General features: G+C 46.6%; 1 protein-coding gene across 1 annotated transcript; it reads right to left on the bottom strand.

The window, feature by feature from the left end:
- Positions 1-807: 807 nt before the first annotated feature.
- Positions 808-11,306, bottom strand: LOC119457006 (leucine-rich repeat transmembrane neuronal protein 1). Its single transcript, XM_049669175.1, has 3 exons — positions 10,182-11,306; positions 2,525-2,878; positions 808-1,923 (listed from the first exon to the last, which is right to left on the bottom strand). The coding sequence occupies exons 1-3, from the start codon at positions 11,123-11,125 to the stop codon at positions 1,701-1,703; spliced, it is 1,521 nt and encodes a 506-aa protein (XP_049525132.1). The 5' UTR covers positions 11,126-11,306; the 3' UTR covers positions 808-1,700.
- Positions 11,307-24,175: the final 12,869 nt, after the last annotated feature.

A 24,175-nucleotide genomic window follows, 5' to 3' on the forward strand; every position in this document is an offset into this window, starting at 1 on the left:
CGAAATCTAAACGACGTATGTTTTAAGCGTGACGCTACAGACTGCGGAAATGACTGGTCGAGTCGTGTTCGACAGCCTGCTCTTTAAAAGTATTTGGACGCTTTGTTACGTATCCCAAGAATGCTGCACTGGTGCGCACCTGCATAAAGAGAAAGAAAAAAAGACGATGACAACGTTGTGCGCATTCGAAAGGGCCGACATTTTCATTCCGCAGGGAGAAGACTCTGAGTGAAGCAACTATAAAGATGAAAATTGGTAAGATGTGCACATTTTCACATTAATATAAACAATAAGCAAGGCTCTTTACCGTAAACAGCGGCAAGCTCCTTGCCGCGTTGCTGTCTTCTTTACTATTCATTATGGTTGAGAGTTCTGCAGGTGCAATACATAGCGACGGTTAGGGTACATTGCATTTTTTTCTTGCCTTCACAGATTTCTTTGCCTGTATTTTTTGGCTGATCTTTATTTGATACTCACTTGTCTCTGTTTAATCTTGCTTCTGGTGTTAGTAGTTCACGTTTTTTTTTTTTTGCTTTAATTCATGTTTTCAGATTAGATCAAAGAACCTCGGTTGAAATTCTCGTTTAACCTTCGTGCAGTACTCTCACGATAAAGCATCATCAAGTAGCCCAAACAGGCACCCTACTAAAGGATGATATGATTTGACTAAAAGAGGGCGGTAGAACTAAAAACAATTTTCAAAATGTGAATTTTCCTACCGCTACAGGGACAGACCGGATCCCTCGTTACGGCAGCACCAGGTAGGCACGTATGCGTGATGAGGATGTACATGAGTAGACGAAGGTACCATATTTCATAGAATCAGGGGTATAATCCACACACATTTTTATTCGAAGCGATCCTTCGACATTAGCTGAGCACCTTCGCTAATAGCATGCTCTGCACAATCATTTACGAACCACTCTGGCATACAAACTACTTTCGGAATACTTTTCAGAAGCTTTTAGCTACCCAAACAATGACATCCCTTGCTTATTTGTCCCTTGCCTGTCCCTTCTGTTTCAAAGAAGAGGCCTTTCAAATGTGAGCTTTTGTATTAAGCCGCCCTCTCGGAACCCAACGTTTGCTGATCTGCATTGTATACATATACAATGTAGGATGCCAATGTATGATGTTTCCTTGTGAGGCACAAGGAAACAGAATAAAGCGCATATGCCAGGCACTTTCGAGCACGCGTGTTATTTACTGTTACATGACGCCATCGAGCACGCACGCCTCCCACTGAAATTGAAACGGTGTGAACTTGAAGAGCCTCTATTGTCGATGTATAGGTATCGAATCCGTGTGGGGTCAAATTAATGGAACACTTAAGAAAAAAGATTAATTCAGCTTAAACTGAAAGGGTATCCTTTCAAAAAAACACAATTTTCGGTAATTCTGTGGTCAAAAGTCTTATTTCTTAAATCGGGGCCAGAATCCCGCCGGTGGTGCGTCAATTATGCCTCAGCAGACGCCTTCGAAATCCACGAGTTCGCGGTGAGCGGGAGCGGAAACTTCTGGCGAGGTGTTCCTTCAGGGCGGTGTAACCACCCGTCCTTCGTGTTCGTGTCGTTTTATGGCTAGCTTCTCGCGGTAAGAGCGGCTTCTGTGGTATTGCAGAGGCGCAATTTACTGATACGGCTCAGCGCGAACTGTTCGCGCAGGATACGGTGAGCTCTCTAAGCGTGCACCCGTTGGGATCAGACGGTGGACTCGAGAATGCGCGAATGTCCTGGCGCCTGTCGGTGCGAGCAGTGCTTGTGGATGACCATGCCGACGACAGTGACTGCTGCCGACGCGATGATGATGCACAGCAGGACGATGGACGAGGTGAGCTCGGGCGAGCCGGCATCTTCGCACGAGAACTCGTAAGGCAGCAAGTCACCTACGGGACGCCCCTGCAGGCTGAGTGGTGCCGCGCACCTGCGTATACGAGTGACCGCCTTCTGTGACGTGCGCAAAAGTTTCACGCTATTGAGTGTGAACGTCACTGCACATGTCAAGACTACAGACAGGACGAGGGGGCTGTATAGTGTTGGTGCGCGACCATATGATAATTCGACTATGTGAGGTTCTTCATCGTACACCAAGATCTGAATACACAAGCACTTCTGATTGATTGATTGATTGATTGATTGATTGATTGATTGATTGTTTGATTGATTGATTGATTGATTGATTGATTGATTGATTGATTGATTGATCATTATCATACCAAAGCAACACTTGTGTTGTGCGATATGCCATATAGCCGTATAGTGGAAGACACCGGATCATTTCAACCTAAATAAGTTTTTGGTTTGCAGCATATAGGTTTTGAAATAAGTTAAGCTAGGAAAGTACAGGATAGAGAACTGCAAAAGGGGACACTACAGCATACACCGAAGTCTCAGTAAACATGCGTTTCCGCATACTACCCCCACAAGAACGTGGCCGTAAATTGAACTCCGATTAATAATGTCACAGACGTTCATCCGCCTGGAAGATGCGCTTGAAAAAGTTAGAAGCGAAAGGGCGGCCTCACTTGGGCCTTTGGTCGGGCAGCAGCTTGGCCGCCAGGTTCGCCATCCAGCTGAGCCGACAGTCGCACGTCCACGCGTTCTCGCTCAGGTCCACGGCCTTGAGTCGGTTCCAGTCCTGCAGCTTTGGGGAGAGGCTGCGCAGGCCCGTGTGGCGCAGGTGAAGCTCGTCAAGCTGCACACGGTGGCCGTGCAAGTCGCTGTGGAAGGCTTGCGGGTCCACCTGCACGTCGCACGACTGCTGGGGGCCGCTTGCTCGTACTATAAGACCGCAAAATGTATATATACTATCGGGAGCAATGTTGTCACGAGTGGTGCTAAACACCGGTAACAACAGAAGACGAGCGTGCGGCAAGACAAGCATTTATTGAGGCGAACTTGTGCCCCGCATAACCAAAAGCAACTAGCCCAGTAACAGCAACATGTGCGAGCGCGGACGGCGATCGACAAAACAACGATCATCACCTATGCGTGGGTATTATTTAAAGGCTGTGAAGGAACATGCGTAGAACTATCGCGAGAGATAGCGAGAGTTACCCTGCCTCATACGATGGGCCCATCGTAGGTACGAAGCTGGTATCGCGGTAAGTTTGCGCGAGTGCTTAAACGCGATAACACTCGTCATTCAAAAATCACCGGCACAGATGCAAAGCCCGAAAGGCACGTGGCAATATGAAAGGGAACACGGCAACACGTGTCATATAGCGTCAAACCTTACTTGGAGCGATACACGGTGGCCGCCGTCGATAGCAAAGTGTAAATGTGGTGGTTGTCGAAGTGCTTCACGTTTTTACATATGGGTACAACCTCAGTTCTTGGTATATTTACCATTTGGAGAGGAAGAATAAAAGGATGGGCTTTTAGGGAGGAGGTGCTGTTAAATCTGCATCAGCAGCTGTCATTCTCGGAGATATTCTACGAGGTAATCTAAGATTCGTTTTCTGCTTTTCCTCGCTCGGTCTTATCCAATGCTGAAATTTCGCCGGTCGTAGCAATGCAGGAAGCTTCAGAATGCTTTTATGTCGATGCGTCGTAAGCTCTGGGTAATCCCATACAAGGTGCAAAGTGTTTTGCTTTTGTCTAACAGTGCTAACCGTTCCACTATATGGAAGAGAGCAACTCCAGCGACGTACGTTAGCACTCTTCGATGAAGTAGAAATGGAAGCGATGTTTAGTTCGCCGATGGCCCTCCCACCACTCTTTTTGTTTCTATAATGAGGGTAGCACCACGTCAGCAGCTGACAGTATAGCTGCCGATCAAACGTCCCTCATTTCAGTTATAGGCTCAAATTCACATCGTCATGGGCAGTGATAATTGTCAAAACAGCGATAGTCGCTGCTACACTCGAGTGCAATGCCAATCTTCGGAAAATGTACAGGCGATGTCACTACCATATGCCAACGAGAATGAGCTCCCTGTATTATAGAAGTGAAGATGTGACGGGAGTGCAATGGGACAGGAAGCTAGCTATAGAACACCCTCAAACAGCAATAAATGAAATCAGAACGGAAAAGGTTCATGATAAGTAAAAAGGCAGCGCCCTACTGTTCGAAACCAGATCAGGGTTCCTGACAACGCGTCTTATAAGAGAACTCTATGGTGTTCTGCTGTGCTGCAGAGGTGGCAAAAACACGAAAACACACACACACACACACACACAAGAAACAAACGCGGTTTCTGTGTTGTGCCACTTCTGTTTCAACCTACGTTTTCATGTGTGTGCCACATATGCAGTGCAACAATACACCATATATACAGTGCCCCATATATATACTAGCCCCAGCCAAAGCACTTCTCAACGTTATAGGAAAATAATTTCATGTGAAATCGACTCGTGCATAGCGTGTGTAAATGGCGCAGAAACCACTGGGCATATTCCGTTAGTATGCAACAGCTTCCGTACAGTGATAAATGCGAACTCGGCAGGTTTGGCCGAGGTGTTGCGTTTTAAGGACATTAGTACAAACATAACTGAAATTAGGGCATGTAAGTAGACCAGTAAAAGAAAACGAAGAATGGTGGTGCAAAAGAAGAGATGACAACGCAATAAAGACAATCTTTCTACGGTGAATAGAGTATAAAGATATGTAACGATCTACACGCAACAAAATGCTTTAAAGAACGATGCCACCACCTCGTTTAAAAGTGGATGTTCATATCATCATCATGATCAACAACAACGATCACAACATCATCAATTCAGCAGCGTCTCCTTTGCCACTTTGTTTTAAGCAGCAGCCGCCGCGCATCGCTTCAAGCTGTGGTTGCAGCTGTCTGATACGTTCCCTTTCATATTGCTTACAATAGTAGACTGTGTAGAATTACAGATAGTTTTGTTCCATACCATACTGCCGAACTGAAAAGCAGCTGATCATATACTCGTCGGACACGGCTATAGGAAAAGAAAGAAAATTTGTACGATAACAAAAAGGGCAGTGCGCCGTTTTAAGTGCAAAGCACTTTAGAGGCCCGGGCTTTCGGCGTTTAATGTGATGTCATGTCGTCATAGTCACGCTCAAAAAAAACAAGATCTCAAAACATGGTGAAAACAAGTGCAGAATTAATCAAAACCGGTTGAAAATAAACTAACATGAATGAGAATAATTTAAAAGACAGGAATAATCAAGCATTAGGCTCATTAATTAGCAGAAACTCGTGGAAATCGCTTCCGAAACGCCAGTCTGGTACCAGCGCAGGGGCAAGAGAGGGCGCCACCACCCGACAAGCGCTCGATTCCTCCTCACTTGTGCAAGAATGGCACAAGAATAGCATAAGGGAAACACCGGCGCATCACTGCTTCGCACTTCCCCGGGTTCCACGTTAGTGGAGCTGCATTAGCGCTGGATTCGAACTACACAAGCTCAGAATTTGAGCAGAATTGGAGCTTCATTAAGCGCTGTAGTTGAGCAGGGTTTCAAATACACAAGCGCAGGATTTGAGCAGGATTTTTCGAGACCCAATGTGGCTGCCTTAGCACAAAAAACATACAGGAGCAAGAGCTCGCAACAGCGTGAGGCATGCGTTGGCTACAGCAAGAAAACCAGAAAACGGCTCAGCACATTGTAATAGAATTCCCTTCCAGAAGCGCCGGGTTTCAAAGCTAAAGCGACTGTTAATTGGTCAGCGGTCGAGATAAGCAAGCCGAACCCGGATATATCGAATCTGAATGGGATCACAAAAAAGTTCGATATATAGGTAATTTCTGGAATATATTCTGCGCTTTCGTTTTTTTTTTTCTCTCTCTCTAATGTTTTATTGCCTCCAGAATGTTATTGAATGAAATGAAATTAACATTCACAGCATTTTCGTGGGAAACAGTGGCACAGTTACGCTCAGTGAGTGAGCACTGACTGGTGCATTACTTTGTGCAAGTTCACTAGGCAACACGGCTTCATTAACAGCCGTGCTGCTTATAGTAGATTTGCCACCTGTGGTGCACTTACCAGTCGAGCAGTATGTTGGCTAGTTAAGCTTGCGACCTCCTTGCGCATTACATCGTTCACTCTAGGGAAGTTGAAGGCACCAAATTTTCCTTAAAGGCCAACTACAACGAAGTTTTGTACTGCGTTAAAAGCCCAGTTTCAGATCGTGTGGATGCAAAGCTGCCTCCATGCAAAATTTAAATCTGACGCTTGAAATATGAGCGGATGCGTCGCGATAAGCTCGCAAAAGTAGGCGATCTTCATATGGAAATTAGAAAGCTAGAAAAGGGGGAGGGGGATGCCGCTATTACCTCTCGCCAGAAGTCACGCATCACCCAGGAAGTTGAGAACCAACTCGACTCTTCGGCATAACCTCCGAGATTCGGCGGCACCCGCGGCGCGCCGGAAAATATCGGAGGTGACGTGCTTCGATTGACGTCATATCCGCTTACCATCAGGTGCGCGTGTCGTCTGCATAGGTGCTATTTAAGAGGCGTCAATAAAACAATTAGACAATTACCAGCCCTGCATCTTTGCAAACATTGTTTCAATAGCGTATACTGTACTCATTTATAAAATTATAAACAATGTAGATTTCCACGAGTTTCTGCTAATTAATGAGCCTAATGCTTGATTATTCCTGTCTTTTAAATTATTCTCATTTATGTTAGTTTATTTTCAACCGGTTTTGATTGATTCTGCACTTGTTTTCACCATGTTTTGAGATCTTGTTTTTGAGCGTGACTATGACGACATGACATCACATTAAACGCCGAAAGCCCGGGCCTCTCAAGTGCTTTGCACTCAACACATCGCCTGGCTCCCTGCCCACGTTAAAGGAGTAGGTAATCAAGCGGGTTGCAACCCCAACGAGCAGGCCCACTGCCTAGCGCGTGAATGCACGAACCGCGCCCGGGCTAACGGTCCAGCTCTCTCACAAGATTGCTCCCCTAGAGACCCTCGTACGACCTTAAACGAGATCACATCCCACTACAGACTGAGCAGGAGGAAATTCCCTCCCCCTCACCAAAAATTAAACAGGGCTCAGTCTGTCACGTTCAGGCTCTTACAGACGAGATCGTACCTCACCCCGAGAGCGCTCAATCGGATAGATTCCTACTTCCCGCAATCGTGCTCCAAATGTGGGCACGAGTACTGTTCTTTCTACCATATGCTCTGGCTGTGCCCGTTCAACGCGGGCTCTGATTTTCACGACAAGTCCAAGTGGGACGCCCTACTGCAAAGCACGGACTTTTCGCTTTAACTACAGGCCGTCCAGAGGGCCCGCGACGTCGCCGAGAGCCAACACCTCCCGGTTCCGACAGGGCGGAGCCACCAACTTGATTGGGGTGCCTTCGGCTCCCCCAATCTTTTTCCTCAGGACCTTTCCCTAAAGTTCTTGTCAACTGTCAACAATGTAGCCTAAGTGAAATTTCGTCGCAAGACCACCTTTAATGCTCACTGGCAAGGCACCTATGAAACTTCAGACGGAGCTTTTGTAAGTTTTCGTGCCCCCCTCCCCCCCTCCCTCCCGCCCATTTCTCGACCACATTTATTACGGCCACTGCGGCCAGAACTTGACATCCGGCACCCTGTCTTAAACATAATCGCGGGACCTGATCTAATGGTACTATAGTCGCACCCGGAAGATCAGCTACCGTGATTTCAAAGTAGTACAATTCGATAAAAGATAAAGATAAAATTCATACGAAAACTTAAATAAACAATTAGTTACGCCTGTAAACGCGAAGCAGTGATGCCATAGCTGGCGAAGTACAATGTGCAATGAGCCTTAGACTCTTTCGTGCGATGTTTGTTGGAGTAAACATTCGCAGGTGCGAGCGAGCACTCCTTTCAACAAGCGTAACAAGTGTGAGTCGTATTCGTTTGTGGAAGTTGCTCGGTGGTTAAGGTGAAAGACTCGACTTTTCTTCCGCCTCTTAACTATCCGTCCTTAGCTACTGGTCCCTACTAAATCAATCCTTTAGTTCCTTTCTGAAAAATTCATTCAGCTTTTCTCAAATTTGTATTTTGGCCACCCCATTATTAATCCTCACGTTATCCTTGAAGAAAACGAGACGAAGCCAGCGCTATCTAGTAAACGTTAGAAGCCGTGCGCTAAGAGAAGAAGACTAATGAAGACCAAGCAGACGCGTTCAATTGATGTCGTTACGTGTAGGTGTAGAAGCAGAAAACGACGTTTAGGACCGCCTCCGCAAACAGGATCGAACGTGACGTATTAGAACACGAAGAAGGCGCGGGCGCCAGATCTATTCAGTACACAGATGTTCATGTTAGCCAAGCATATGGCAGCAGCTGGCGCGATCGCGCTCTCCGGGATCAGCATTCTCCACTGATGTAGCATCGGCGGAGTGGCTGAGAAGTCAGAGGTTCGACCCTGTTTAGTCACTCAGGAACAGTTTTTTTTCTTTTGTTCTGTAAGTTAATAAACCTTGCCATACACTCCCAATCGTACATACGCACTGATTGTGCCAAAGCAATTTCAACTGACATTATCCCGCAAGTGCTGCGGACGCACCTAATGTACAGGGTCGTCCACTCTTAGTACGAACACGGCGCCGCGTGGCCGCGCTCCGCGGAGCGCCAGCGCACATGGCGCGGCCGCGCATCGAAGCTAAACGGCGCAGGCGCACAGGGGCTTGGAGGCGGTGCTTCGTGTCGTCTGCTAAAGCGCGCGAGCGAGCAGTGTTTGTACCGTCTGTTTGCTTGTGCTCGCGCGCTTTAGCAGACGACACGAAGCCCCGCCTCCAAGCCCCTGTGCGCCTGCGCCGCTTAGCTTCGATGCGCGACCGCGCCATGTGCGCTGGTGCTCCGCGGAGCTTGGCCGCGCGGCGCCGTTTTCGTACTAAGAGTGGACGACCCTGTACTTGACGTCATTCATTTAATGCAATTCTTTGTGTTTGACCTCTGATGAGTATTTAGAAGGCTAATGTGTCGAAGACTGGTAATAAAGAAAAAAAAAGCAGAGTGGCTGAGCGGTAAAATACTGTACAGTCAATCTGTTGGTCGTAAGTTGAAATGCTCGCAGCCCAATGAGAATTATTCTTTTTTTTCTGTGTACTTTTCGCGCGAAAGCGGACACCGGCGGACGCCGAAACAACCAGAGCAGTGAGCCCATAATAGCTATCGCCGTAAAGAATGTTAGTGCCCCCCCCCCCCCCCCCCCCTTCCCTTCCTGAGCTCCAATATGTCATTGCCAAGCTTTCTTTTAAGTTGCTCCTAACTTTTCCCTTGTTAAACATTGCAGTTGACTAAACGTTTGTTATTTATCTACAGGACACCAGAAAGCACACTCTTGGAAAAAAACCAAATCAGCCGACGCCGTGAGGAACACAAGCTAACGACTGCAAGTAGTTGCCCCACTTATCCGCAAGAGCAAACATGTTTACTGCAAACACGTTGACGGCCCTGGCAACCAGCGGTTCATGAAGAAGTAAATATGCCACTATATATATCGCTGCACAAGATCGCCTGGCAGGCAATCACGTGCTTTCTAGGACCATGCAACACTTTAGACTTTGGTGCACCTGAGATTGACATTGGGAGATATGTTGCTTTAGACTTAAACTCCGGATAGAACAACCCCCCCCCCCCCCCCCCCCGGGCCGGTATTCGCAAAGTAAGTTCTTAGGCTGGAGCTGTTGGTTGGAGCATATGTCAGCGAATTGTATTGGCGGACATATTCGTGAAGACGGCCAGCTAATGACTAACGACACTTTGTTGATTCAGCTCCAAATGTACCAGTGGCTGTAATCTTGCAATTGCCGGTTGACACCGCTTCCATGCACACGGCGCTGCCGCTTGGACAGGGAGGCGATCTTTTCAGTACGTGCCACGTGTGCCCGATCTGCGTATGTTACGCCAAGCCATGAACATGAACTTCAGTATGACCTCCAAATAGATATTTAACAATAAAACAAATTTGCAGTAACAACGTGCCATTATTCATTGCTCGGACGCAGCTAAGGCGGCACCTCTGTTATATCGATATTCTGTCTTGGTCCTGCTCTGTTGTACCCATGGTAAATTAGCGTTGCTTCTGTCATTCCATCAAGATGCACCAAGTGGCTACATGTAAAGACGGACGGTTTCAATGAAATAAACGACCGGCGCGCGTGGCAAGCAAGTTCATTCAATCTCCCGTTCTCGGCGCTATGTAAGACTAAATCGACTGCCACCCATAACTTATCCAAAGGTTAATCTTACTCAGTGGTTCACATAAAGTTCTTGGCTACCTCCGTCAGCTTCGGGTTGTAGCTGAGGTGCAGCTCCTTCAGGTTGGGCAGGACTCCGAAGGCGTGCGCATCCACCTTGGATAGCTGGTGCAGGTCGTTGAGACGCAGTACGCTCAGCATCGGCAAGCTATGCAGGTTCGAGCCGGTGATGACTCTAAACAGGTTCCGGCTCAGATCGAGAGAACGCAGCGACTTGAGCGTCGGGAAGACCCCCTGGGGCACGTTTCGGAGGCCGTTACCGGCCAGCCCTAGACTCATGACGCGGGGCACGAAACGAAAGGCAGTTGAAGGAACTACCACGTGCGCCAAGTAGTTCATCTGAAGCACGCGAAGTCGCGGGAGAGGCGAGAAGGCGTCGCCCCGCAAATAGTAGATTGGGTTGTGGTCCACCACGAGTTCCTCGAGATTCGTCAATCCCGCGAAGCTCTCGCCGTTGAGGATGCGGATCCGGTTGTAGCTGAGGTCGAGTGCCACGAGCGTGTTCAGTCCGTTGAAGGAAGAGCTGTTGACGAGCTGCATCGCGTTGCTGGACTTGAGCCCCGACGTCGCGTTACTATGGTTGCCGCTGATCGGCAGCCACCAGCCTTGTGAGATAGAAGCGATCTTGTTGTGCGACAGGTCAAGCCTCGAAAGTGTGGGCGCCAACGTGAAGGAGCCTGGCTGTAGCTGCGAGATGCTGTTGTGCTGCAGCGACAGCGACACGATCGGTGCAGGAACCGAGACTCCTTGGAGCTCGGAGGCGTTTCGGGCCGAGCAGTCCATGTTCAGATGGCCCGGCTCCTGAAGACAGCACTTGTATCTGCTGCAGAATCTTTGGTCGCTATCCTCGAACTCTGGCTCGTCAGGCGCCACCATGTTGACCGCAGCGAAGTGATAGGATGCCAAGAGCAACCCGCAGACCTGATATCCCAGAGGCCACGCTGTCATCGCGTCGGCGTTGCACGAGTCCGTCCTGCGACATGAAGAGCCCAGCAGGAATGTCAGGTAGTAATATTTAAGTAGAGTAGCTATCTGGGTCAGTTGGTACACACTGAATAGTAAAAACCAGTCAAAAGACGAAGTACAGAGAAGAGACGTGGCACACACAACGACTGAACTAACAACTGTGCTTTATTGAAAAACCCCGTCTCTCAGGAAAAACCATGCGAGCATGCGCAGCTCAAAAGCCGACACCCGCGCACAAACTAATGTTGATTGCAAAAGGCCACGTTGCTAACGGCATTGCGATAGGAAGCTTAGTTCCTTCTGCATCAGTGAGATAGAGGTAGAACTGATGTAATTACCCCCTTGCATGTTGATATGGCAAGCTTCGAGAATTTCACGCTCCGCCTTGCCCTTGCCCCTACCAAGGATTTTCACATTGGAAAAAAGCGGGACGCAGCCGCATTCCCGACAATGGCGAGGCAAATTTGCTCCATCAAAGTTGTTCCAAGAATTGTAGTGCTCTCGCGGCCTCTCGTTAATACACCGGCCTGTTTGACTGATGTAAACTTTTTCACAATTCAGTTGTTAGTCCAGTCGTTGTGTGTGCCACGTCTCTTCTCTGTACTTCGTCTTTTGACTGGTTTTTACTATTCAGTAATATTTAAAGCAAGGCACCGCACCCAGAGCAAAAAGCAAAGGTTAAATACATCGTTAAATAAAGAAACGACTTGTACAATGCATGCGTACAGCAAACAGGCCACGGACTGTGTTCACTCGCATATCGGAACTTTGCATAAATGTAGGTGTTAATCTGGAACATTCTTTCAGATTAACTGCGTAAAGAAACAAAGCCAGGCCAGGTGGTAAGCGTTCGTGAGGGATAGCGGAAACAGGAACACGTGACGAAAACTTGAACTTAACCTACATTAGCGTATTTGACACGTGACTGCTTGTCCGAAGGAATAACCCGGCGACCACGTGATTTCGTAGATGAGCCCGCGTGGTATACAATTCCATTACCTGGACTTCATTAATGAAGGCTACCAAGCTTTACTGGAGGGCAGGCGGCATTAGTACAATATATATTCAGCACCTCGTTGATATATCAAAGCCGCACACTTTCATAAAATATGCAAAGGTAAATGATGTCCGAACAATTCTGGCGCTAGCAGTAGTATGTTACGCATCGCAACATGTCCCAATGACGCTTTATTTAGCAATTAAACAAAAATTCACAGCGTCCATGTCTGTCGTTTTTTTTCTTATTTATTTTTGCAGTTATTTGATGGTATGACAGGGGAGTGTGAATGCGACGTTACCACCATGCATTCTTTTATTCCTCCTTAGTTCATTCTTCACTTTCCGGTCCTTTATTCATATTTTTATATTGCATCTGTGAGGGATAAATTTGTGGGTAGTGTGCAGCTGCCGATCGAACTATTCTTTCGTCTCAACCATAGCAATAATTTGGAAGTGAAGAATAAAACTTAAGATGGTACTTTGCCGTAACTATTATCAATATTTTTTTCATTCATTTATAGGCATTTGCTCGCACAAAGCCACGCCCCCGCTATCAGTTTGAATTGTCCAATCGGTGGGACAGATGACGGAGAAATGCATAGAATCGGAGGAAACGAATCCTTATAAAATGCAGCCCTGGGTAAAATCTCAGGAATTAACGGCTTCGCGGTACTGAAGACGATACTTACGCATGAATCTCACTAGCACCCGTGTGAACGATACATGAATACGCATGCAACTCGTAATTACGTCTGGTTACGTCCTAAACCCGCCATCTCGCTCCGTAATTGCGTTCCGCTACTCGATCGCCTCTGTTATAAAGATGCGCGTGCCGATTTATGTTATAGAAGCCGTAATTCGCGTTCTGTACAGTAATGACTGACAGAGCCCTGTCACTCCCGAAGCCTAGGACTACAGTTTCCTTCTAAATCACTCGCTCAGTAATTTAGCAAAGCACGTCGACTGTTGAAAAGCGAATAACCAAGAGTAAAATCGCAGAAGACGCTGAACTAAACCGATAACCACGCAGACCTCTAATATGACAGCGATTCTGAGCTATTTCTGCAATATTTCTCTCCTAGCCTGGCTGCAATCGCACTTAGCGCGCCGCCCGCGATCAAGCTCGGATATCTCTGACGCTCAATGGAGTCTACCAAAGTCATTCGGTTCCCCAGGGCTTTTTCAGAAACGTGCCAACGTGAACGCACCGAGTTTCTGTCGATTTCACCGAGTTGCGGGATGACTTGCGCCGCAGTCACTCCGTGATTCGTCGACGTTAGACGCCCGGAAGCCCTGACGGGCAGATCTCACCGCCTATCGGTTAGAAGAAAAGGAGACTCGCCAGATTTCCCTCGGGACCGGCGTGAAATTGGGCAAGGAGAAGACGTCTAGCCGCGGAAGCCGGTAATCTATGGAGCGGTGCTTTAAAAATGAAGGGTGTGGGGACACGCTGAGGATCAAAGAGCATAGGCTGTAATGAGCTCTACCTTCAGCCTCTCCCCTCCCCCCCCCCCCCTTCTCCTCATCCCAATCCCCCGAAGAAACGGCTGCTCAAAGCCCTGATTTAGCGCTACGTATACTTGCCCATCCATCTGCAATATGAATTTCCGCGTCACGCACCACATCGGGCAACGGTATAACACAGCGACGCTGTACTATTACGGGAGTCATGAAGAGGGTCATAGCACACTGCGATGTGAAAGTGAACACCTAATTGGCCTACTGCGGAAGTGAAAGTTCGTATTCAAGTTGATGATCGATGCTCAGTGCCTCTATAGTGAGGTGATGAATTCTCTTCGTGGGATGCTTTCGATAGCGACGAAAAAAAAGGATGTAATTACCGGTTTTGAAAGCAAATTAGGTGGCCTCATTTTATACTCGTGCTCCCTCTACACGGTCATAACCACTGCGGTGTGCTAGACTAAGCCGGTTGCCAGGTCACAATCTGGCTTGCTGAGACCAGCGCGAAACGAGAGTGAATAAGCTTGCGGCATACAAGAAACCATGTGAACACAATGCACGAGGTTGCGGTGTTTTTTCGAAATGTTTTGCCGTAAGAATGGTGAAGCAGCATCCGTGCGTAAGTTTCAATCCCATGGTGTTGTTGGCATCACCTCCCCCCAGCCAGAAAAATCTGGCGTCGGGTATTGACACTAGGGCATATTTTTTTAATTGACCTAATCATCAACTGAGCGTCGGCGCGCAGCATTCTTAACGTTCTCTGCCCATTCGAGCAAATGAATCTACGAATCCTTGGTGTCGACTAGTGCGCAATCATCTTCTTCAGTGCTACTTCGAAACAAATGAACGGAACGCTATAGCCGTTCTGTCAGCGCTACATCAAAGGTCACGGGTGTCGCAATAAGACGACGCATTCTGCGCGACGAACCTAAATTATTCCCCGTGCGAGCTCTTATTGGTTGAGCGTAATGGGCAAAAAGCTCTTTTATCGCACGTCACCGCCACCTGCTGTCGTCGAAGACGCACAAAGAGCTAAGAAGTTCATTAGAGCGGCAAGAAGCGCACCAAGTCATCGTTATACGGGCGAGATAACAAAGGTTTCATTTTACGAACGCTGCCAATGCCCGAGAATACTGTATCTTAACGCTTTCGTTTTTCCCGTGTCGGGCAGAACCTCTGGGGAAATCTCCGGAAGCCCGTTTCCTAAGCAATGAGATCTGTTAGGCACGTGCCGTGACATTTGCAGACTTGCTTCTGCTTAAGTCTTTCTCTTCCCGTCTTTCACACCTACGTTCTCTCGCATCCTTGCAATGTTACAGCCAGGCGCATTCCTTTGATTGTTCCGCGTAGGCGAGCAGAGTGAAATAGTGAATTTTCGCTCACTGCATCACAGGCATCATCGTCGCTGCGAGCAAAGCTTGCGAAAGGAACGAGGCGCTGGTGCCCCGAAAATCGCTTTGGTGGATATTATTATTTTCACGGACCTTCTTTTTAAGCCCGCTTCCTATGCGTTCTTTAAAAGCCGCATCGAACAGACACGATCTTATTTAGAGTACGCGATGGCTGCTCCATCGCGGAACATTGGGAAGGTCTAAACTTCTCATTTATGAGTATACCGTGAGAAACTTCTGTCCCGCAAATCAACGGTTCAGGGGCAACAAAGTATACGCACAACAACTTTAGGGCAAAATATGTAATTTAGGGAGTAGTCATCCAAGAGGATGACAATTTTTAAGAAAGAAAAAAAGGTCAGGACAGAGCACGCTTTTTCCCCGTGTACAGGCGCTAGAATCATTCTCTCTCTCTCTCTCTCTCTCTCTCTCTCTCTCTCTCTCTCGCTCTCGCTCTCGTAGAACTGACACAGCAACAAGCACAAATTATCGCGACTGTGAGAAGTTTGCCCTCGATAACGTTGACAGGCAACCATGTACGGAACCAGAGAGAACAAAAATTCATTGCCACGCTACACGATATACGAGCAAGAACGTACTAAGTTCATGGGCGCTCCGATGGATCACATTATGTCTCATTAACTCCAACCAACGTGGTTCAAGACACGCGAGGTTCGTCTTTTGCACATTGATTTCCCAGCAACGCGTGTTGCCGGGCCTCCCAGTACAACTTGCCCCACTCACTTTTGTGTCCAACTTCATCCCCTCGATGCGCGGCCCTATGTAGCAGCATAGCAGACGGACGAGCGAACTGCAATTATGAGTTCGAAAACTTCACAATGCTCTGCTCACACGCGACTACCTTCTGCGTCATGACGTCGTGACATACACCTCCTATGAAACGAAACCAAACTTGCTTCGTCGGAAAGTTATTATTGTACAGGTTATTTAAAAGAATTTGAGGAGTGCCAGTATTTCGTTTGGGGTTCCGAGACTCGGGACCTTCGTTGCTTTATACGTATATTCTTGTTTTGCAAAAGCAATACCACGCTGGAATAACCTTTCAGAACAAACCATGACACAGGATTTCCTAACATGTTTTGAAATGCAGTTTTATCACGACCTTTTTTCAATGTTTATTTTCGATCACTTTTCTGATTTTTTTTTCTTACATTGTGGTTGATAATGCTTGTCAGTCTTTATTACTGCATCTGTATCACTCTGCAAAACTCTTGTAGAAGATCGCAGTATGGATAAGTAAACAAAAAATTGATAAGTCGGAAATGCTATGTAAGTATTCGGACCCTAACGCTAAGTGTTAGGTTAGTCTACGTTGAATTGGTCAGCTGGAATACCTAATAGGCGATATTTAACGAGATGCTTCTAGTATCCGAAAATGACGTAAACACGAAACACTTGGGTCGAGGCCGAATTGAAATTTCTGCAACGGCTTCTAGGTGATATAAAATACCTTCGCAACCTCCGGCTGAGGCTAGGTAATCATTTAATGATAAAGAAGAATGCGTTCCAAGACAGCCGGAACCTGGCAACGTTTGTCCGCTTTTCATGCGCGGGAACGTGATACGCAAACATGCTCAAGCTATGACGTCATCATGACGCCATCTGCACCAAAATTAAGAACGAAATGCCAATCTTCCACTTTAAGCAATATTTACTTTCTTTTTTTCGCCAAGTACACCCAGACGGACCAGACTGATTTACCCCCCAATGTAACGTTATCTCGTGCCCCTTTTTGATGTTACTGTAGTCATGAAGTGCTAACAGGCCGCGTCAAGATATAACCGAGTTCATGTATCGTATCTTCGAGCAGCACCCGACGGAGTTCATCGCCCTAACAAGGCGAAAGAAACAAAATCCTCCACAAACGAGTAAATAAAGCGGAAACATAGATTCCGAGGTAACAAGAAAGTTGGTGGTGACCTGCTCAAACACCCTTGGCTCCGTGTTGTGTGGGGCCTGGAGTGTTTCTGCTCTAAACGCATTACATTGTACCTTAAGGACATGTTCAACCTGGCAACTTTTAGGGTATCATTTTCCGCGAAATTGACCCAAAAACGCGAAAATGCTTTGACACCTATGACGTAAAATGACACAACCACCTCTGAGTTTTGCCCTTCTGTTTGTCTGCTATAGTAATCGACAATTTCGATCCCATAATGTTACCATAGATTTTTTTTAATGTTTAGCACAGGAACTTTAAACGCATCGGACAGCAGATGAGACATACACAAGCCCTACTCTCGACAACGATTTATTAGAAGCCGAATCACGAGGTTTACATACCCAACGCATAATCAAGCAACCGCTAACTATGAGCCAGCGAGGAATGACAGTTCTTTCCTCAATAAGGATATCGAAGGAGTATTAACGCATATCGGCCAAGCTTATCTATTCTTACGGATTCAATTGTCAATCTCGTAATTTCATATTTATGCCTGCGTACAACAAAGCATTCATAAAACGGAGGCGAACAACCTGTGCGGCTGTAACACAACGCTTACCAAATAAGCGCTAATCTACTAAAAATGAACTAATTTGTGTTTGTCTTTCATGTTCGTTTAGCAGCACTGGTACAAAGATAAATGTGTTGATGACGCAATTATCGGCCTTCCTTGCTCATACAGCTTCTAAAATACGCGATAGGTAGTTATGTTTATCATCATCATCATCATCATCATCATAATCATCATCACCATCATCCATAGAACTATGCATATAATGTTGACGGACGAGGTGGGGATAAAAGCTATAAAACATTTGACGAAGTTAACACCCCACGTATTTTAGGCATTGGTAGGGAGTTTCGACAGACACAAACGTGGGATAAGAAGATTACAACGAGACAGATGCGTCCTCGTGCATAATTACAATCATGTTCACAAATGACAAATAATGAAAGAAAAGAACGCATGTCATACAGCGCAACCAAGAAACGTGACAACGAGATCGTACACGTGGCACATAAGAATAAAGTCCGACACAGAACGCACTTACCACGCATTGAACACGGGCACATAACATAGGCATTACGCGTATTCAACATGGGCATTACAAACACAGCCGAAATGACTAACATAGCTACTAAGGCACCGCGTTGCCTGTCTGCACTCAAGCCTTGAATTCCTATTCTAATCTAAGGATAGTGAAAAACTCTTTATAACCTCTAGACCGGAAGACTTCTCAGGTGCAAAATCGGTCTTCAAGTTGGATTTTGTTACGCACTGCTATGTTAGGTAAGCGAAATCCCAGTCTTTCGTTCTTAATACCACGATTAGATGCCAAAATCAAGGTGTCCATGTATGTATGAACGACGTAACCGTATCCTCCAGTTTGTTATGCTAACGCTGTTTTTCTTAGCCTAAGCACGGATGAAGATGTAATATCATGTCGTAGGTTGACATGTTGGTGCTGCATCCTGATTTTTGATATCACATTGCGGTATTCGAAAGGCACTTCAGGACTTCTCGTCATTTGTTAGAATGCAATTGTGTAGTTTAAATTAGATTCGATGTTTCGCAAATTTGGCGGCAAGAATCACTTCCATACATTTCCGCGTGCACCTGGCGTCATATCCGGGATGAATACTTTGCGCAATCGCTTCCTGGTTAATTTTGAAAAGGATTGAAGGCAATGTGCATTATAATGAATGTGCAAAGGCTCTCAGAAGATGACAGCAAGGTCGGAAGACCTTAATTCACGCGAGTCTAAAGGACCGCACCTGCTGCGTAAAAAAAGACGGAGAACCTTCTATATACATCACACGACTTGCCGCAGTTGCACTCTTGCGGATGCGAGACCTAAAATGATAGAACGTAAAAATCGGCCCACCTGTATCCTGTATCGGCTCTCAATCCAGGTCACTAGCGACATCGCGCCCACAGTGCTCCCGTTTACCAATAGATGGTGCCACGTTGCGTGTCAGTCGGTCCTATGTAGCAAGGTTCCGCGCGGGCCTGTTCAAAATACCTACTCGTGTCGAGAAGAAGGTATCGGTGGTCCTTTTTAGATCGCTTGAGCTTCGTCAAAGGAAAGTGGCCGCCCTATTGGTCAAGTATTTCATCGAGCACCATTATTGGGGTGGCTCGCTGTCCCCTGCAGGTTATAATGAGCTTCTCCAAAAAGCAAATACATTCTAAGTTATACGCCTGAAAATGCGCTCCTAAAAACAAGTATTTGGTGTGAAAGATATACGGCAGTCCGCTTGCATTTGCAACCACGCGATTCGAGACGGCCCACCTATACGACATTGGTATGACGAAAGACATATCGCTGATTACATCAGCGACTTTTGCATTGTGAACTTTTTTTTTTCGCTTCCTCTTTACGGCTATATTAAACCGATGGAACTCATGAACGAAGAGCGCATCTTTTTGTTCTGTGCAGGAGCGCTTAGGACCAGTAAACGTGGCGCCGACTGGCATACTAACAACGCCTCTACAGCAAATACACAAACATCACCACCACCTTAGTGCACATCAAAAACAACGAGCAAGTCCCGCATCTGATAAAATCAGATCACAGCACACATATTTCGGTTATCGCTAGATTGTGGTTTGAAAAGAGGGGAAAAAAGCGATGTCCACTATGAACGGGCAAGTGCGTTCAAAACTGCTAATATTCGGCGTGGACAGCAGTCCATCGACATTACAAGTTGCACCAGAAGACTGGGCGCAAATGCAAACAATGGGCTCTTCCCAGTGGCTGCACGCACTGTCGCTATGGCGGTGACTGTATACAACATACTCACCTTACCCGTTGGAAGGCCACTGCAGGTTTCACCACGAGTACTATACTTGCAGCCGCTCGGTATGGTGTCGCCAACACTATCCTTGACAAAACCAAGTGAAGATACGCCGAAGGCTAGCCCACTACTTTGTCTGGAAATCATACTATCTCATTTATCACTTGAGACGCGACTCTCCGAGCCCCACAGTTGCCCTCTGAAACTCGCCCCTCATTCTCGGCCAACGTCGCGGCTTCAGTGTATCTCTTCGACAAGCTTTGGTAAAGCGCGATGTTTAAACCCAAACACAACAAACTCTGTGTTAGTCAAAATCAATTCAATTAAAGTACCGGGAGATTAAGCAAACGAACAGGTTGGACTGGGCACTCCGTGGCTACGGCGTTCAGCTGTTGAGTACGCGGTAGCGGGTTCTAAAACAAGGAAGTCGATGTATGAGCGTTAAACAGACATTGGGACTCGATGAGAGTTTCTAATTTAAAGCACTGTTTACATCTAATGATAAGTCGAGTTGCCCTATACTCCGCTCCAGAGATAGTTCGACGTTGAAGCGTGATATTTCAGTATCAAAACTTTCGAAGGCGAACCACAGCTTGTAAAAATTACGTGTGTTCAAGCTGTGTGAAGCTATCGCATAATCGCACCATAGACGTCTTGCGTGCCACTGTGCTCGTATCGCCGCTATTGTGTGGACACTGCAAACTAAGAAGGCCGCCAAGATTAAGGAATCAGGGAGGGTGGGGAGTGGTTGTTAACAGAATAGGTGATTCCCCTTCGGCGGACATCGCAACAGGGCGGAAACGTGAACTGATCAGCGGCAACAGAGAAGGAGTCAGCACTCGTAGCTTCCAAGTAGTTTGCCTCCCATGGAATAGCTGACCACGCGCAATGCGGCTGAACTTCGGCGGTGCGATGTGAAGGGTGCATTGAACATGAATTAGTGGCAGATGTGGCAGATGACGTTCTCATGCTGAGCACGTCGTTTTTTTCGTCAGATCACCGAAGGTCATAAATTTGAAGAGTCGAAAAAGTTTTGGTCGGAGCGTGAAAACAAATAATAAATAGGAACACTTCAGGCTCGTACAGCCCCACATTAAAAAAAAGAAAAAAAAAAGGCTGTCTCTGTGTGTTCCTTCGAAAAACGTAGCAAGGGACAACATTTCTAAGAACTTTTGCATCCTTTTTACTCACCGCCGCCTTTCTCGCCCAAATCGGGCCACTCGGCGCCACGTATAATAAATTAATAAAATCGAAGGGAGATAATCCTAACAGAACAGAACATATACCCTAGACAGAAAATATGATCTGAAAGGCTTGGGGTTAACCTGAATAACTCTCCGTTTGACTAGTCTGCAATGGTGGGAAGGGACGTTTTTGGAGTCCCCTCAAGCGTGTAAAGAAGCCTACAATAAAGGGGAGGGAAAGCCCGCACCACCACAAGGAAAGTATAGCAGGCGTAAAGCCAATAAAAAGCAAGATAATGAGATGTACAGTTACTAAAAAATGAATATGGAAAGAAAGTGCAGAAGGGAAAAGAGGGGAACAGATGATGAGAAAAGACCCTAGTTATGATGTTTTCCGTAAGAGGCAAACACTGGTGCTACAAGTTCGGGCAGGGCCGCCTCTATGTTTGCGGTGTCGGCTTTTGTGGTTCAGACAGCGATTAAATATGGTAAACAAGCCGAGAGCGCCGGCGCCACTCCGATTATCTCGGCCTCGCCTGACTCCCTGTACAGCTACAGACATCAGCCCATGTCATTTCTGGGCGGCGAGTCTTCAGGCCTGTTCGATCTCATCGCCAACCATTGTGCTCGCCTGAGCCGCGGAAACGCGTAAGCAGAGTACTAATTTATGTCGGTTTGTTATGGTTTGGAGTGAAAGAGCGTTTGTAATACACAGTAGCAGAGTAATCATAACTGTCTATTTGTAGTGAAGGCCTACGCACACGCGAGCATCGCCAAGCTCAAAAGAACAAGAATCTACAAATCATACTCGAGATATCTCAACTCTTTACTGGGCAAAGATATGATAGGCTCACAGACAATAGATTGTCTAAGCATCTGCTACCAATAAGTGTTATGTATTACAACAAACGTTATGTGTACCGTTATGTATTCACGGTATTGATATATCGCTACATTCAAATCTGCCATCCCATTTATAAAGAAAAGCAAACTTCTTCGTGATTAGGTTCTGACCATGGACTTCTTTATATTTACAGATGTCTAAGTATAAGTGCTTAGACGTCTCATAAGATATTTGACATCATCTTCTAAAGCTTGGACATAACCAATGTGGATGACGATAAAAGCAAATGTTGGAAATTGGGAGCGCAGGGCGTCGAAGCGCCGTTCCGGGTGCTGCACATTTTATCGCAGCGCCACTGTATGTTTATACAATGTCTGGTTTTGTGTACACATGCCAATTGTAGATATATAAAATTAAATTTATTTGCTCAATATTCATATAAAGAGAGATATGGATAAGGAGAGTTGTGATGAGGTAAAGGTATGGTTAGCCTCCTTGCACTAGGGAACCTGGAAAGGGGAGTGAAAGATAAATGGACGAAGCGAAGAAAAATTCGCAGTACGAACGCCCGCACATGCACAAGCGTCCATCGTTCGGTCTGTCACAGGCGGTCATGTACGTTGGTGGGCCTCAAGAAGCGCAGCTACTCATGCAAAGACACCAATTGATGTTTGCCGCGTGCCAGCAAGGCAGTTCATCTCTGTCATCTCCAGACAAAACTTGCGCACCTGAATAGGAGGCCATTACCCTGTGTCCACCGTCTGGCCTACCACGATGCAGACATCGTGTCCATCTTAATGGCCGAGAGGCGGAAGATAAAGTGCACTGCGCCGAGCCAGTTCGGTATTCCGAACCGGTTCGCCAACCATTGTTTTATTTTTTCGAGGCGGGAACTGAACCAAAACGGCCGAAATTGGAGCATATTGAACCCGAACAAAACCAATCTTCTTTTTCTTTATTGCGGTTCGACATCCTGGTACTCCTTGACAAAGCAAGTGCAGCGTCACGTTGAAAATGTCCGCAAAATCCGCAGCCTAGCCAAGGACGTGACGCGTTCTTCGCCGAGATGCTCTGCGTGACGTAAGAGGATAGACCTCGTCGTTTCTCGTACCATCTTGCAGTGTCTTCTCTCTCTCGTATGCTCAAGAACATGCGTTATTTTCGCAAACGCTGTAGACACCCAACCTTGTGTTCTCCGCGCATCCTGCTTGCACGTCATCAAATACATGTTATCAGGCGTTCCTTTTATCTGCAAAGGAATTTAAAAGCGAAGCTTTCTTTTCTGACCGTGCTTTTCTGACCGTGTCTGGCCGAACAGCTCAACACAGGACAGCACATATATGACGAATCGGCTATTATAGCCAGCCGTATAGCAACCCTCGAGTTGTGCCGGTGACCAACTCTGTTCTCTGCAGAATTACGCAATGAAGCAACTCAATATCCTTACTGTTACAAATATGGGCCTTTAAGCGCATAATTCCGTTATTAAAGCAAATATTTCTACGACCTCCCTCCCAGGTTTTGGCGCATTCGCTCGGTCGGTATTTCGCCGAGTAAAGTGGGCCTGGCCGATCCTGGAGACCGTGCAAATCGGCCGTCGCGCGGGTCACGTGGGTCGTGTGGTGGAGGAACGAGCGCTTCGCCGTCCTGGCGAATAAGCTGCTGCAAAATGCGCCGCAAAGCACAACATTGCGCGATACCGCGAACCTAAAAGATCCAAAACTTCTGCAATGGGAGAAGAACGTGAACAGTTCCTTTCGTGTACATGGGAAAAAAAATTTCACGCATCATATGTGTCATTGCATAGCAATTAATTGAAACGTTTCAATCAACGCTTCGAGCTTCGCTTAACGTTGATTACTCCAACACGTGCGTTCAACCTACCGTAATATTCGTTTAGTGCGGTAAACCATTGCGCATATTTCCTTGCGCAACAGAACTATAGCACGGGGCTCCTCATCGTCCCACAAAATCCTATTCCCTTTCAGTTAAACGGTATGGCTAATTTCCCGCAACTTTCAAGGGAAACAATATACTGTGCACTTAATCAATTTTCATTTCTTGCTACGCAGAGAGATTAGGCGCAATTACGAGTGACTGCACGTTCAAGCGCAGTACAGGCTTAGGCGCGTCAAGAATGGAAAAGCAAAATGTTTTAATCGAACGTTCTCCCTGGCATTAACTAGTTCCTTTGTTTCGCTTTGTTTTCGTTTTCTTTTTTCCTTCTTTCAAACGGTCCGGTTGGTACCTGCACGACAAGCCGTAGGCGGGGAGCTGTGGTAACGACCTAGAAATTCAAAGCTCACATCCGATGTATATGAGAGCAGCAAGAGAAAGCTTACTCAATCAAAATTTTGTTCGCATTGTCCTATGAATGATTCAACAAAAGAA

Source organism: Dermacentor silvarum, chromosome 6 (assembly GCF_013339745.2).
Source record: "Dermacentor silvarum isolate Dsil-2018 chromosome 6, BIME_Dsil_1.4, whole genome shotgun sequence".
NCBI classification, from domain to species: domain Eukaryota; kingdom Metazoa; phylum Arthropoda; class Arachnida; order Ixodida; family Ixodidae; genus Dermacentor; species Dermacentor silvarum.